At 43.5% G+C, this 17258-nt stretch overlaps 1 protein-coding gene across 2 annotated transcripts in view; it reads right to left on the reverse strand.

Moving 5' to 3' along the window:
• cdh13 (cadherin 13, H-cadherin (heart)) overlaps positions 1-17258 on the reverse strand; it is a 620914-nt gene that overhangs the window by 125053 nt on the left and 478603 nt on the right. For both annotated transcript variants that reach the window (XM_052465701.1, XM_052465703.1), the window contains exon 8: positions 7644-7784. In XM_052465701.1, coding sequence (XP_052321661.1) covers positions 7644-7784 — 141 coding nt within the window. The remainder of the gene's footprint in view (positions 1-7643; positions 7785-17258) is intronic.

The following is a 17258-nucleotide window of genomic DNA, read 5'->3' on the forward strand; positions in this document are numbered from 1 at the left end:
ATATGTAGGTTGGGGTAAAAGTGACTAGGCAATAAGGATAGATAAACAGAGTTGCACTAGGGTGTGTGTGTGTGTGTGTGTGTGTGTTGGAGTGTGGACAGAGTCAAGTGTATGTGTGTATAGCGTCAGTGCAAGAGAGTCAGTGCAAAAAAGGGTCAAGGCAAATAGTCTGGGTAGCCATGTGATTAACTGTTCAGCTGACTTATGGTTTGAGGGTAGAAGCTGTTCCGGGGCCTTTTGATCACAGACTTGGTGCTGCAATACTTGCCGTGCAGTAGCAGTGTGAACAGTCTATGGCTTGGGTGGCTGAGGTCTTTGAAAATTTTCCGAGCCTTGCTCTGACACCGCCTGGTATAGAGGTCATGGAAGGCAGGGACATTGGCCCCACCCTCTGTAGCACCTTGTCGCCGGATGCCAAGCAGTTACCAAACCAAGCGGTGATGCAGCCAGTCAAGAGATGGCGCTGCAGTAGACTTGAAACTTCATCTGTGAAGTTTCAAGTCTACTCATCTGAGATGAGGCCAGCATGACGAGCCTTACCTCAGGTCCTTCTTTCTTTCCACTCCTTTCTCGTCAACTCTCTCCTTTGGCCCCCTCTCTCTCTTTCATTCACTCACACCTGTCACTCATTCACTCACTCTTCTACCCTTCACCTCTATCTTTGTATGGAGTAAAAATAACATACTTTCTTTAGGAATATAGTGAAGTAAAAGTAGTCAAAAATATAAATAGTAAAGTAAAGCACAGATTCCCCAAAAACTACTTAAGTAGTACTATAAAGTATTTTTACATAAATACTTTACACCACGGGCTACAGTTTGCCACCATGTAGTGTAAAAGTGCTCAGTGGGAATACCCTTAAGAGCTCCACTAAAAGAGTGACAACATGGAGGGAAGACAACAACCTTAATATGATTTAGTTTGAGATTTAGTCTGAACACCCTCTAGGCACAGTTTGTAAATTATGTTAGAACAAAGTTCAGAAATAAAGCTTTTTGACTATCCACTTGCTGAAAAACTGTTATATTTTGAATGTCAGATAAGGATCAGCTATGGTTTAAGGCAATAACAGCAACGTCAATATTTAACTGAATGAAACCGGAGATGACATACCGGTGATAACAACACGGAAATGGCCCTCAATGTTACATGTTTTGTGACAAAGGGAAAAGGCATACGTTAAACGCATACTGACTGGATGATGAAAGGTCCAGAAAGGTCTATTTACAGTCCAACAATGTCGGATACTTACATATACATTACTCATTTTACGAATGGATAGCCTGTAGAGATGCTTAGTCACATCCCTTGAAATGTGAACTTGTGGTATTATTATTATTATTATTATTAACTTGTGGTATCATCCAAACAAAATGTGTAACTTCATAAATGGTACAGAATGACTAAGTTGTTGGTGGTAGGTCTGTATTTGAAAACTAGAGAGACCAAAAGGCTATGAGCTATTTGAATGGGGACCCTTCAGTGCTCCCTGAAGAGGTGTCTTCTGTTCTCCTCTCCATGCTTCAGACCTGAAGGACGAACAATCCACTCAAGTGTTCATACACTCTAGCCATTTTCAGGAGGTCCTATCATGCCGCATACTGTCCGCCTGCCAAATCATGTCCCCCCATGCGTCACAATGGGATTCAATTCACTTTTAGCGTCCGTGGCTACGTCAATGGTGTGATGAGCTAATGCGTCCCATTTTGGAGGACATTATATCCTAGTGGATGTTCTTGTCATCTGTGCTATGTAAACAAAGTTGATGTGTTCTGTGACAATTGTGGTGCTAAAACACATTTTGTTTAGCTCAATCATCCCTTTATGTCTGTCTGAGAGTCTGGTAGAATGAGAGGGTACCTATTCATCTCAACATCTAAATGACATGATGAGATCCATGGATTGCAGATCTCTTCATACACAATTAGTTTAAATAATTGTTGTACACCCCATGGTCTCCTACCATGACCAATGGACTCTCATGCCAAATGCCTTCTATTGTCTGAATATGATAGAGAAAGGGAAGGCGAAGCCAAGTGTATTGACTCTCTTATCTACCTTGATAGGTTATACCCAAGGAAAATACCAAATCTGATGTATTTGGATATCTTTGTCAGCACAAAGGATTCAGGCAGAAACAAAGAAGGCATTTGAAGTGGTCCTAACCCCAGATTCCCTCCTGCCCCCTCTCTATCACTCTCTTCTCTCACACAGACATAGACCATTTCACCCCAGCTACAGACAGACATTCCCAGACAAACAGATATCTCTGAGCTAGTGGAGCAATCATGCAGCCCAGTTCTAATCCTTGACACACGTATGGCAGCCTTCAGTGAGACACAGCCCAGCCCTGATAGAGAGCCCAGCCTGGCCCTGGGTTGGACAGACCTCCATGTCTCAGCCATCACTGTTAATATCATTATCATTTGGACGGCGGGCATATTCTCCTGTCACCACAGGGGAGCGAGGGCACGGATTGGCTGTCAGTCTCCCTGAGTGGCAAGACTGATAAGCCAGATCAGTGGCTGCTATGGGACAATGGAACGGGCTAGTCAGAAATTAGATGCCAGTTATCATCCAGGGCCAGAGGGGGGTGAGATGGGAGTGGGGGGGGGCAGGTGTACATTTTCCCCTTGTACCAGGCAGCAGTGTCACCAGCCTCTCCTTTCTGTGTCACCACAGACTTTAGTTAGGGAGACATCAGAACAAGTAGAGATTATGTCATGGGGGCTGATACTGGGTGTATAACCTTTCCTTATTTGTGTTTTATTTGTGTTTTAGTGCTGTGGATCAGTGGTCAGTGCTGTACTGGAGTAGCAGTTAGACAAGAGGTCAAACAATGATCGAGGCTGACATGTATAGTGAAAGGGATAGTCCGAGTCCTGGTCAGTAAATGACATTGGTCAATAAACACACACACACAGACAATACCCAATTACATACACTGTGTGGAGTAGCTAGTTGTGGTATTGGTTGGTGTTCTATTTTTACACTATGTGGCCCAAATAGGAACAAGGTTCAACAGAAGTATCTGTCAAATATGATGCTTAGATATTAGCACAGTATTAGGTTAGAGAATACATACATAATGTAAGACAACATAAGCCTGTGGCGTACTGCTGTTGGTTTTCATCAGGAGTGGTATTAATCTCCTACTATCAAGCATACATATTCATTCTTTAAATGAATCAGGCGATTCCCAATCATCTTTGCTTGTTTCCACTCTTATAAAAATTGGATTAGTTAATCATTGGAGAGCCCAATCCCCTAAAGATGCTTCACAGAATGCAATAAATTCCCAAGTATGAAAGAGCAACTTAGTCTTAGATGAAAAAAGTTTGGATTACACAGGGTCCTCAGAGAAACTTTGTAAAGAGAATATCAGTGCAGCTCGACAGAATCATGAGTGTGTATAGAATCTGTATGCACCCACCGATGGCCAGTGCATGGTCTAAGTAAACCAGGAACACTATGATAGGTTTACCACTGACTCACTGTAACATACTGTAGACTTTCCATCATTAACAGACATGAAACAATTCTGTTCTATGATGACCCCAGCCTGCCTTCCAGCTACAGGAGACAGCACCTGTGTGAGTCAATTTCACTCAGAATCTCTAATGAGTTAGAATCTATCTGAACTTGGTAACTGCATTTCAGGGGGATGTTTCACACAGTGTAAGAGAGAAACACAGAGGGAAAAAAAGAATCCAACTGAACGTTGTCTTTTGAATGGTGTTTACAGAGGAGTAGAGGATGTGTGATCCCTTACAAGCCATGTTTGTCTTTGGGGAGCTTTATTATATCTCACTACTCTAAAGTCTATTTCAACAGCATGGGGGGAGGCAGGGTACATTGTGAATCCCAACTGGTTGACTTAGGCATGTCTTCAAGTAGACAACAGTGTGGTGGAGTCATGCCAACACTTTATCAGCACCTATGCGTTCTGGAGGGTAGGCAGCCTAGCTCTTCTCCGCTTGATGAATAATGAAAGGTAAACCAGAACATGGCTTCCTCTCTGCTTGAATGCAGCACGAACAGAAGATGCTTTTATTTTCTATTAGAAATTATGTTGATCGACAGAGTTTTAAGTTGGAAAACATTCAATATAATATCCGGAAGGATCTCATTGGGTACACTGGTTTAATCAATGTTGTTTCCACGTCGTTTCAATGAAGTGACGTTGAACCAACATGGAATAGACATTGAATTTCCATCTGTGCCCAGTGGAATCTATTATTTAAAAAGGTTTTCCAAGAGAGTGGAATTCAATATCTATGAATGTGCTCACATTCACACAACCATGCCCACTCATGGACACCCACACACACAATCGTATGAAGTCATAAGAGATGATTCATGATTCCAGGTTAGAGGCTGCTGAGCAGGTTGAGGACTTTAAGCTTAGCGACTTAAATGGCTATGTTAAAAAAAAAAAAACATTTCTCCACGCTGTTTAATGGATCCCCAGAAGAAAGATGGGAGACATTAAGTGAGGACAGGGACGGAGTGCACTCAGCATGGCCCCGGCATGCCTTCTCAGCCGGAACATTTCAGTGTGAAGATCCACTTCTTACAACGCTTCCCTGACACCGCAATGCATCATGGGAGCCAGCCTGGCGGAAGTTCAAGGTGATGTGTCTCGAACCCTGACAACAGCGCTGGGCATTTCCATTAAAAACCACACAACTCAACATTACGACCTCTGCTTAAGGGCCTAATGCCTTTTTCTTCACCTCAAGAAAAAGAAAAACACAACAGTTGCAGTTTTTAGAAAAACGCAACAGTTGCAGTTTTTGACAAATGAATGCATCATGAGTTTGCACAAACAGGTAAATAGGTTAAGTTTGTTAAGTGCAGTTTTCTGTGTGCACGAAGATCCTGAAAAATCGAGACAGTGTGGCTGGTGGGTAATGAGGTAGTTAGAGTAGGTTCAATCAGTAAGGCAGTCTGAATGGCTTGCTCCTTCCTCCTGTAAGCATGACATATTCACATCGTTTCCTTTCCATGGGCGCAGCGGGAATTTATATCCGTTGTCGATATGTTCTCATCAACAGCACAGTGTCATGTCACTTTTACTACATCAATTAGCCACGTGCAGAATGTCAATCACCTATTACCCTATGGCCAATGAGCACAGCTGTATAATGCAACTTTACCGCTTGCTAAACAACTCATGGGCATACCTGGGCAATAAGGACCTTGCCTCTCTTCCCACCAATTGTTATTCACCAATGGTTCTCTCACTTACGTCTTACAGCAGAAGATTCACAGCAGACTCATCCACATCCTCTCTGTTCAGATACATTGACATGCCTTTGCCTATCGTGGCTAATTGCGTAGGTTACTTTTGTTGTCTTTGTTGTAGCTTTACCTTAAAGTGGTGCTTTGTAATAGCACTGTTATTTTATCAAATCATTTTTTTCAGTGGGGAATATTTCATTCATGCTGCTTGAGCTCAGTACGCCTATTTTCTCATCACTCCAGGCATTTTCATAAATGTTCATTCATTGGCGGTCATACCACAACTACAGGTAGCAATCAGATATCTCCCTTCATGCTTGTATCTTCCAAAAAGCATGATTAGGCTGGTCGGCTATCAGTCTACCCCACACAATGTCAAAGTCACTAGCGTGATTATCGTTCATTGGTTGTCGCACAGTCATGCCACTGATAGCTTGGGCCTGGCGCAACTTCTATAACAATCTCTTGTCACTAAACGTGTTGTTGCTGAACATCATGCCTCTTGTCTTTGAAGTCTCGTAGTTAACAGCCGAAGTAGTTCAGCGCGAACCGTGCTGCTATCCACATCTGGGGCCAGTGCTTCAAGATTACTTGAGTGCTCATTCAACGATTTTGGATTTCCATGACTGCCTTGAGTTAATGATTTGTCAAATCGTATATACATTCGGAAAGCATTGCATGCTCTGGTGCATTCATTTTCAAAAGGGTGAGCAAACATCAGGATCTTGCTAACTCATAGCTGTTCTCTTCAACGTTGGCTCCACGTAGGGCATATTTGATCACTCTCCTATATGTTCTATTTACATGCTCACTAAGAACTGCTCTCTTCTGACCAATGGGAATACATCTTGTGATGTACTTAAATGAAGGACTCGTTTCTCTCAGATTCAGATCAATTTTATTATCCCACCAGGATGAGTACTGTCCTGTAAAAGGCTTTCAAGTTTTAGGAGGATGCGTTTTGTGTACAAGTTGGAGGCTGATTCTTGATCTGTACCAATTATCCTTCCTGCCGTCTTAATCAAGCGCTGAAGCTTGACTCGCATGTTTCTGAACACGCATATCAGACCAAAGGACAGGACACTCTGCAGGACAGAGTTATAGAACATTTGTAAGATATGACTTTCGACAATAAAATGGTTCAGTTTGCGTAAAAAAAAACATCTGTTGAAATGTCTTTATCTTTGCAAAGGCACAGTCATTGAAGTTCAGTTTATTATCTATTTTGACATTTCTCAATTGCGTCTTACAGCAAAAGGCTCACAGCCAACCCTTCACTTCCCCAACGCCACCAGCTGATCATCGGATCCTCTTTCTCACAGATGGGGGAGTGGTTTTGATGCCAGCTACCCCGCATAGGGCTACCGGCATCACAGCATCTGGCTCAGAGGATCATCCCTCGGGGACGAGGCCCCTCCCCAAACTATTTTAATTCCTTTTCATACTTTCATGTTGTCTTTGTTGTTCATTCAGTTAGCCTGTCCTCGATTGTATTGGGTTACGGATGCTATACAGGGTTTCTACTAGAGCCTTGAGGCTGTACTGACAAAGGAAACCAACACCATGATCATAGCAGCGTAAACTCACAGACACACTCCCTTATCTCCCTTGTGCACCCATACCACCTGACTACTGTGATGCGTTGTTCATTACATGTGAACACACACACACACACACACACACACACACACACACACACACACACACACACACACACACACACACACACACACACACACACACACACACACACACACACACACACACACACACACACACATACAACACACACACACACACACACACACACACATAAACACACACACACACACACTCACACACTCACACACATACATAAACACACACGCACAGGCCAGCGACTGATGTGCACTATGCCTTTCCTTGGGCTTCGAGAATTATAACACAATAATTTTAAATGGAAAAGCAGAGGTCAGGGAGGATAACTGGTTGATTGCTGGTATGTGTGTGTGTTTATGTGTGTGAAACCTACTCCATCACCTGTATGTGAATCACGCCCGTCACCAGCTGCGTCTGCGATTATAGTGATAGATGTGACTGGGGCTGTTTTTCTCCAAGGTCTGTCTATCTGACTGAGGAGTGATGGTCTCTGCTGGGACTGGAGGACTACAAGGAGTGGTGAACCTGCCTGCAGAACAGGAGCACTAGAAAGGGAGGATGATAGCAGTAGAAGTGGTCCCATCTCAAGACCTCACTATTTACTTTGTTATTTAACTCAATACACACACTAGTCTGTATGACAACTCCATCTGGTCATCATTACACTGAGTTTATTTGACATTTATCCACCTTTGGACAACAATGAGGACAGAGGACAGGGAATAGGGGTGCAGGGAACAGGCAGCGGTGCAGGTACTCACCAGTGAGTGGGTGAACTCTGGGGCGTGGTCGTTCTTGTCTGTGATGGTGATGGTTGCCGTGGCTGTTCCTGTCAGTCCCACGTCTCTTCCCTTCATGTCCTGGGCTACGATCTCCAGCTCGTACTGCGTGGTGGGCAGCGTCTGGAGGGATAAACACACAGATACACACAGGGTCATAAAGCCTGTCATTATCAACCATTCATTTCAGGGGTTATACACAACACAATCATCATTAGGCACAGGATTCGTTGAGGGAGATCAAATGAATCCACTGAGTACAAAATGCCAACAAATTATTGACTGACTGACTGACTGAGAAAAAGCAATCAAGATGCAGTTGAGACTGCATGATTGTAACGTTGGTGTGGATTCATTTCAGAGCAAGCGTATTATAGATCTTCTCAGAACCAAGTAGAGTTGCTAGTATGGTTTCCTGTCTGGGGGTGGTAGTGCAGTACTCTGTGGGTGACTGTACATCTCCAACATGACAACCTTTTCCTAATATACATTTAAATAGAACTAAGCAGATGTCAAGTGTCTGTTATAATCGAAGCGCATCACATTATAGAAATCAACACACACCCACATCATCTCTTGACAAAGTCAGGCATCCAGGTCTTGTGTAAACCAGATGAAACAATGTACAGTCTGTGCAGAACACCTTTCAGCACACATGATTGCAAATAGAGGTATGGAAGTATGACAGACAGTAGTTTATGTTTACACTTTTTGAAATAGCCAGGGGGGTGGGTCGTTTCAATGTGTCTCCTTCAATGACTCAGAAGACATGAAGTTAAGGTTTGTATGCTTGGCAGACATGAAAGCGTTAACATTTTTCTTTACATTTTCTGTAGACTCCCAGCTTTCATTTATTTAACTAGGCAAGTCAGCTAAGAACACGTTCTTATTTACAATGACGACCTAGGAACAGTGGGTTAACTGCCTTGTTCAGGGCAGAACAACATATTTTTACCTTGTCAGCTCGGGGATTCAATCTAGCAACCTTGCGGTTACTGGCCCAACGGTTACTGGCTCTAACCACTCGGCTACCTGCCACCCTCATGATGAGCTACATTAAAAGAAAAGGGATACTCTTTGGAGCTTGGCTTTCCCACATAATTCTAAGGTGAGCAAAGGCAATGGGGAGGGACCCTGGAGGACAGACGCTGGCCAGGCGTTAGAATAAGTTGGAGAAGTGGAGTGTGATTGAGGTGCAGGTTAAAAGTCCAGTTCAATTTGCGATACGAAGCTGTGCATACAGCATAGATTATTTGGTTGCAACTTTACAAAGCAAAGTGTATTCATAATTTTCAGAATCACAATACTAATAGGTCATCCATCTGTTTCACTAAACTCTCCAGAATCCCACATCTCGGCATCTTCGCTCTCTTACCCACAATGCACCACACCCTCCCATCTTCATCTCCCTTCCCTGCCAGCTCGGAACACCTCAGCACATCAGCACATCAGTCACTAAAAGGCACTATGAGATGAAGCTATACAATCTATTCACAGAAATGTTTCAAAGCAAAGACATCATCACTATACTATTCCATTCATTTTCATTCTGTAATGAAATTGAGAGTCATGAGATGGGGAAATGGAACTACTAATACTAGCTCTAATTGGCCATTTGTGTAACGACCCCGCCCCCGTCCCCAACCCTGACCAACCCCTCTCCTGTCTCTGCTTTTCCACTGGTCTCATTAGAGATGCTATATGCGAACCACACACACACACACACACACACACACACACACACACACACACACACACACACACACACACACACACACACACACACACACACACACACACACACACACACACACACACACACACACACACAAACTGCAATTGCTCATCACTGGACAATAGTGTGACATCACCTGCATCCTCTAAGCTCTTTGTCTCCACTCTCTCTGTTTTTAAAACTCCATTTTCCTCTTCACGCCTCACAGATCTCTCACATAGCCTGGGAGTAACAGCCTAAAACGGGGCTTCTCCACAGGGGTGCCAGGCAGGATCCTTGAGACCAAGAGAGGAGAGGAGATGAGGCAGTATGCTGCTCCCATCACTGATAACACTGGGATCATTCACACCCCAGGCAGGGGGACACCAGACGATCAATACAGTATATGAAACACATGTTTCTCTATTATGGTGAAACATAAGCTGCTTTATTACAGCATCCTATAATCAGACAAAGTAGTTGACTGTGGCACTCTTACAGCACTGTAACGTTAGAGAATACAGTACAGTGCAACCCATATTTATATCATTTGGAGTCCACTCCTCTCGCCGTGATTATGATGTGATATACAGTACAAACACTGAGCTCTCCCATGACTACAGTATGATGCAACAGGAACTGTCCAATTATTGTATCTTAATACAAGTCCCTGTGTGTTCTCCACAGTGTGTTCACCACAGTGTGTTCTCTCCACTGTGTGTTCTCCACAGAGTCTTCTCCACACACAGAGTGTTCTCCACGGTGTGTTCTCCACAGTGTGTTCTCCACGGTGTGTTCTCCACGGTGTGTTCTCTCCTCGCAATACCAGGGAGGCAACTTGTAAACATGGCACAGCTTAGCACAGCAGGAGACTCTTCACATCAATCTGAAGTAAATCTAGGCTCCTTTGACCCACCCACTTAACCACTCTCCTCCTCTACTCCGCTCTTTCACTCCCACGCCCAACGCTCTACCCAGTGCCAGACATAAATCTTCATCCCTCTCTAATAAACAAAAAGCTGTTGTACTAGTGTCCCTGTCTGCCTCAGACTCCTCCCTGGTGTCTGTTCTGTCCACCCAGGGTGGGTGTACTGTATGGCTGCATCTGAAATGGCATGCTATTTCCTATTTAGTGCACTGTTTTTGACCAGAGCCCTATGCAGGCCTTGGTCAAAAGTAGTGCACTATAGGGAATAGGGTGCCATTTCAGACGCACAGTATGTACACAGGAGGCAGCAGCACAGGAGGTGTTCACCTCGCAGATAGTAGGTGACAGAAGTGTCTGTGACAGACTGCTGAGGATATATCAAACCCTCATGAACAGATGGTCTTCCACAGACCTGTGAGTGGAGAAAAAAACCCAGCTCCATACATCCTCCACCTGCAAAAGTGGGCTCAGAGACACTTCAATTCACTGAGTCCTAAAGTGGCGTGACAACTTCTTAATGACCAGTGTCTCTCAAGTTTACGCTATTAGATATCTCTGGAAATACTTCACTAACTTGGGACACTTTCTATGATAAGAAGGTCAGTGAAATATACGGTTATGTCTTGAAATGTGCTTACATTGACGTATACACGGTTACGGTGACTGAGTTCATCAGGAAGTGTATAGGAGATGTTGTACCCACTGAGACTATTAAAACCTACCCAAACCAGAAACCGTGGATAGATGGCAGCATTTGTGCAAAACTGAAAGCGAGAACCACTGCATTATAACCATGGCTAGGTGATTAGGAATATGGCCAAATTCAAACAGTGTAGTCATTCTGTCACGTTCTGACCTTAGTTCCTTTGTTTTGTCTTTGTTTTAGTATGGTCAGGGCGTGAGTTGGGGTGGGCAGTCTGTTTGTTTTTCTATGTTGGTTTCTGTGTTTGGCCTAGTATGGTTCTCAATCAGAGGCAGGTGTCGTTAGTTGTCTCTGATTGAGAATCATACTTAGGTAGCCTTTTCCCACCTGTGTTTCGTGGGTGTTTATTTTCTGTCTTTGTGTATGTCGCCAGACAGGACTATTTCGGTTTTCCTTCGTTCCCTTTATTGTTTTTTGTATTTCAGTGTTCAGTTTGATTAATTAAATATTACATCATGAAGACTTACCACGCTGCAAATTGGTCCTCTGATCCTTCTCGCTACTCCTCCTCAGAAGAGGAGGACGAGATCCGTTACACATTCCCTCCGTAAGTCAATCAAACAGGCAGTACAGAGACAAAGTGGAATCGCAATTCAACGGCTCAGACTCAAGACGCAGGGTCGACAGACAATCACGGATTACAAAGGGAAAACCAGCCCGGTAATGGAGACCGACATCTTTCTTCCGGACAAGTTAAACACCTTCCTCACCTGCTTTGAGGATAACACATTGCCACCGTCCCGCTACCAAGGACTATGGGCTCTCCTTCTCCGTGGCCGACGTAAGACATTAAAGATTGTAAACCATCGCAAAGCTTCCAACCAAGACGGCATCCCTAGCCGTGTCCTCAGAACATGTGCAGACCAGCTGGCTAAAGTGTTTACCAACATATTTAATCTCTCCCTGTCCCAGTCTACTGTCCCCACTTGCTTCAAGATGTCCACTATTGTTCCTGTACCCAAGAGAGCAAAGGTAACTGAACTAAATGACTATCGCCCCGTAGCACTCACATCTGTCATCATGAAGTGCTTTGAGAGGCTAGTTAAGGATCATATCACCTCCACCTTACGACACCCAAGACCCACTGGAATTTGCTTACTGTCCCAATAGATCCACAGACGATGCAATTGCCATCGCACTGCACACTGCCCTGTCCCATCTGGACAAGAGGAATACCTATGTAAGAATGTTGTTCATTGACTATAGCTCAGCATTCAACAACATAGTACCCTCCAAACTCATCATTACGCTCGGGGCCCTGGGTCTGAACCCCACCCTGTGCAACTGGGTCCTGGACTTCCTGATGGTCTGCCACCAGGTGGTGAAGGTAAGAAACAACACCTTCACTTCGCTGATCCTCAACACAGCCCCACAAGTGTGTGTGCTCAGCGCCCTCCTGTACTCCCTGTTCACCCATGACTGCGTGGCCACGCAAGCCTCCAACTCAATCATCAAGTTTGCAGATGACACAACAGTCAGAGGCCTGATTACCAAAATGACTGTATTTTAGTCAATGCCACTCCTACATTGCTCAATCTAATATTTATATATTTCTTAATTCCATTCTTTTACTTTTAGATTTGTGTATATTGTTGTGAATTGTTAGATACTACTGCACTGCTGGAGCTAGGAACACAAGCATTTCGCTACACCCATAATAACATCTGCTAAATATGTGCATGTGACCAATCACATTTGATTTGATTTAAAGAGCTTTCACGAATGAGATCTCTGTGCCAGCGATTATTTTACAGTGGAGATGACATGTTCTCTGTCAATGCAGCAATCATATTTTTTCAAAGAAATAAAGAATAACATGGGTCATTGCAGTTAAAGCAGCCAGCCATGGGACTGAACAAAACTTAAATGAAATTGAACATATCAAATTAAATGACAGGTTTTTAGAAATATGAATCCCATCATGTGGTCATCTGATTTTCTCTTAAAATAATTCCACAGCTTTCACGAATAATGCCTCCTCCATCACAAAGGAGGTAGAGATGGGAGCTCGGAGTCAGACAGACGGGTTGTGATCCACTGTCTCAGATACCACATTACCTTCTTGAATAGGTGTGACGCCATTACTACATTTCCAGAGCTCTTTTTGTTCACTCTGGGCCCTTCAAAAGAAGATGGCTCCCCTTGCCAACCCTGTAGGTATTCTTCTGTCCTCCTTTCAGTGCCCAGGAACATAATGACAGACACAAAAGGCTTAGAAAATCCAACTGGAATCATATGAATATCCCTAAAGACACTCTGTCTCACAGAGCAACACTATTTCGCCTCTCCTTTTATTCCCTATTCTCCTCGTCTTTCATGGAATTCATACCATTGTTAAAATGTAATGTTTTTCCAGTGACTTTCTCACTGTCTAAGCAAATAAAGTCTAACTTGGCATAACTAAGTTCTAAGCTTTTGAATGACTTTTTTCTTACCTTTGTATTTTCCTTGAATCATATCCCTATTCTGTCTGTTTATTTACTTTACCCTCTGTGATTCCATCTTTGTTCAGCCTACTGTATCTCTTTGAATGGCAGCTACCCCTCAAGCGTTCTCTGTGTTGTATTCCGTAAAACAGGGTACATCCTTTCTGCTAGTCTTTCTGATATATTCACTGACATATTCTTATTATCAAACACCCCCAAAATTACATGTATCATCCTGAGTAGCGCAGTGGTCTAAGGCACTGCATAGCAGTACTAGCTGTGCCTCTACAAATTCTGGGTTCAAGTCCAGGCTCTGTTGCAGCTGGCCACGATGGGGAGACCCATGAGGTGGTGCACAATTGGCCCAGCGTCATCTGGGATAGGGGAGGGTTTGGCCAGCAGGGAGGTCCTTGTCCCATCCTGCACTAGTGACTCCTGTGGCGTGCTGGGTGCAGTACACGGTCGCCAGGTTTACGGTATTTTCTCCGACACATTGGTGCGGCTGGTTAAGCAGGCATTGTGTCAAGAAGCAGTTTGGTTGTGTTGTGTTTCGGAAGATGCATGGCTCTTGACCTTCGCCTCTCCCTAGTCCGTAAGGGAGTTGCAGTAATAAGACAAGACTGTAACTACCAATTGGGGAGAAAAAGGGGTAAAACAAATCACATGTATAATGCCATCTCTTCAGTTTTGTCATTAACCAAGCACCTTTATCCCGAGGTTTTGCTGAGGTACGAAAGTGGTAGCCTGCTGAAGATTTGTTTTGAATCGCTGCTGATATGAAACCGCTGTCAGACTGTAAAACACATTCACTGTCCGTTCTTTTGGTAGATAGATCAGCATGGAGAGCGAGAGAAAGAAAGAGAAGGAAGGATGCAGTAAAAATGACCCCTGTCCGTTACTCCATCCTCTACTAGTACTGTGCCATATTCCACAGAAATATAAGACTCTTGGCATTCGTGGCAACGGGTAGCCTAGTGGTTTGAGCATTGGGCTAGTAACCAAAAGGTCCCTTGTTTGAATCCCTGAACCTAAAAGTTGAAAAATCTGTTGTTGTAACCTTGTGCAAGGCTCTTTCACTCTCTGGACTTGATATGGATTGGAATAAGAGCATTGATCTGAGGATAAACCCAGATCTCTGGTTACTACTTATACCATATTAGTAGTTTGTTTTTCTCAATCAACCTTTATTTTTACCTCATCTATAACAAAGTTACTGCCAATGGCCCAGGGCCAGGCCCAGAGAGGCATTAATGGACAATACAGTACACAATATCACAGCTCAACTCATCAGATCATGGCATATACTGTAGTCTCCAGCCAGCACCATCTGGATCTGCTCAGAGGGGAGCCAGCCTGATAGGCAGTGAGCGAATCACACCAGGGGATCCAGCTCAGGCACATCATTCTGAACACTAGAAGGTAACACACAATGCTCTCACAACCTTGAAGAGGGCTTGATACCACACAAGCAATAGCAACATTGCAGCATTGTTTTTATAAAAAAACGGAGATGGCTGAGAGACAGGTAGGCCCCTCTCTGTTTACCCAGGAGAGCTTACTTGGCTCTCTGCACTACCTGAACGTAATGAGGGGCCTTTGAAAACAAAAGCTGACTGTCCTTAGTTATAACAAAACTCTCTAAAAAAAAATACATAGTGCCAGCCCACGTCAAATGTGCCATTACTAGCTGGCAGGAGTGTATAGGTGTGCTCCCAGTACCCAGCATGCACCACAACATATATTTGATTATTCGCCATGCCAACATCACATGGCTCTTTTCAGGGCACTTGAGAGGTAAAAGAAATGACGACACAATAATGAAACAAAGAAAACATTCTATTTGATAATTTCTTTAGTTGAAAAGGAAAAGAATTGCAGTTGTCGATGCACTGGAAGCACAAATTGAAGTGCTGTCGAGCTGAACCACAGCTCGATGTTTTCTACAATGGAATAGATCCCATGTCTATCCCATCTCTTTCCAATTCTCTGCAAGGTCATTGAGAAATACTTTGTTTGTTTTTGTTAAGTCAAAACATTTTTATGCTACAATGTTAAATGGAGAAAATGATATTTCTCTGTTTTCCATCATAAACTTCTACGTACAAAACTCAGTTGGCATCCTGTTGTTACACATCTACCAGTTCTGGATCGGGTCTGTCAGATGAGGTCGTACACATTGTGGCAATCTTAAAATCGATTTTATGAACATATCACGAGAACCTAGAGATTTTGAGACACTTTAGAACCACAGAGATGTTTTTCCTGGCTTTTATTTTCAGCTCGTTAATAAGTAAACGCACTTCATGTCCAAGTGGTTCCGGAACTTTTGGAATGATTCAGGAAGTGCCTACTAAACATGCAGAGACATAGCTATATAGCATGTATGAGTCATGAGGTACACGATAATTAGTCTGAGAGATGAAGAGGAATGCAGAACTAACAGCCCCAATGACTAAGGCACTAAGGCTCTGATACAGCAATATAAAAATATACCAACCATAATGATTCAGGACGAGCATACATGACTGTCGGTTTGGTCCAAACATATCCATCAGACCTCATGGTGCCCCGACTGCCAAGGAGGAGGCTTGTTTATAAGACACCTCTCTTATTCCACAGGCACACAATCTGCCAGCATGCTGCCAGAATGATTGGCCCCATGGGTCAACTGCTGCTTCACAGATTTGGCTCCAAACCACTCCATGATGTCATACCGTTTCAATTTAGGGGATCATCAGGGGAATGAGTCGGCAGGTAACAATAGATGCTCTATGTAAACCTTTGCTATTTTGGCAAAAGTGGTGCTTGGTATCTACGAATTAAAAACCCTCTGTGGGAGAAGATGACAGTGAGATCAAAGGATCTTCCATCAGAAAAGCTCACAAAACAAGAGAGCCACTGAACCCTTAAGAGGGTGAAACAAGTCCCAATGTTCCAGCAAGTCATTCAAGAGGCACATATAGTACAGAGGGTACTCCATTTATTTTCTCTCCTCTGTCCTCTCTGTCCTTTTTCTTGTTTCCTGCCTGAGTCTCTCTGATCTTTGACTAGTATTGATTAAGGGTTTTTTCCTGGATATGCCATGCTAATAACATGATTCATCCCTTTGGCCCACCAGAGCTAGTTGAATAGTCTGTTTTCTAGTGCTAACCAGCTAATGGTAAACCTCAGAATGCTCAGATATTTCAAAAGGGAGTCAAATGATGAATGTGGCCAGATGAATGTGGTTGTTATAAAAACAAATATTTGATGCAAAGCCTTGATTTGTCAAAAGTTGAGCAGCGCTCTCAAGGATAAGTCTGTAGGATTCACACGCTTCAAATTCACCAGCTTGAAAGACTCCTAGGGAATCCTGACTTGATAAGAGATTGAAGGATAAAGCAAGAATCAGTTTATTCCTCTTTAATTAACGTTTTGGAAAGTTAGCTATTCAAGAGGCGCGCAATCAGAAATAATGAAAACTGAAGAATATCTACAGGCGCATAAAGTGCATTTTCCTTGAAACAGGTAGAAATGTATAATGGAAGCACTCTTAATCCTCCTCATATGAATAGACAATTGCACACACCCACACAGGCACATGCACACTCCTTCACATTGATCAGGGAATTACATAGCGGCATTGACCATATTTATCGTGACTCATCAGCCCAATTAGATGCTGATGATAAGCTTGGTGATGCTGGTGTCCCCCAGCTCTTCCTGATGAGTGTGGGGCTAATAGGGGTCAAGGTTTGGTTTAAGGGGTGCGGTGAAACCGAGCAGAAAAATACCTACAGTAATCTAATCAGGTGCATCATCAGACCACAGCCTAATCGCTGTCAAT

The sequence above is a fragment of the Oncorhynchus keta genome, chromosome 17, assembly GCF_023373465.1.
Source record: "Oncorhynchus keta strain PuntledgeMale-10-30-2019 chromosome 17, Oket_V2, whole genome shotgun sequence".
Lineage (NCBI taxonomy): Eukaryota > Metazoa > Chordata > Actinopteri > Salmoniformes > Salmonidae > Oncorhynchus > Oncorhynchus keta.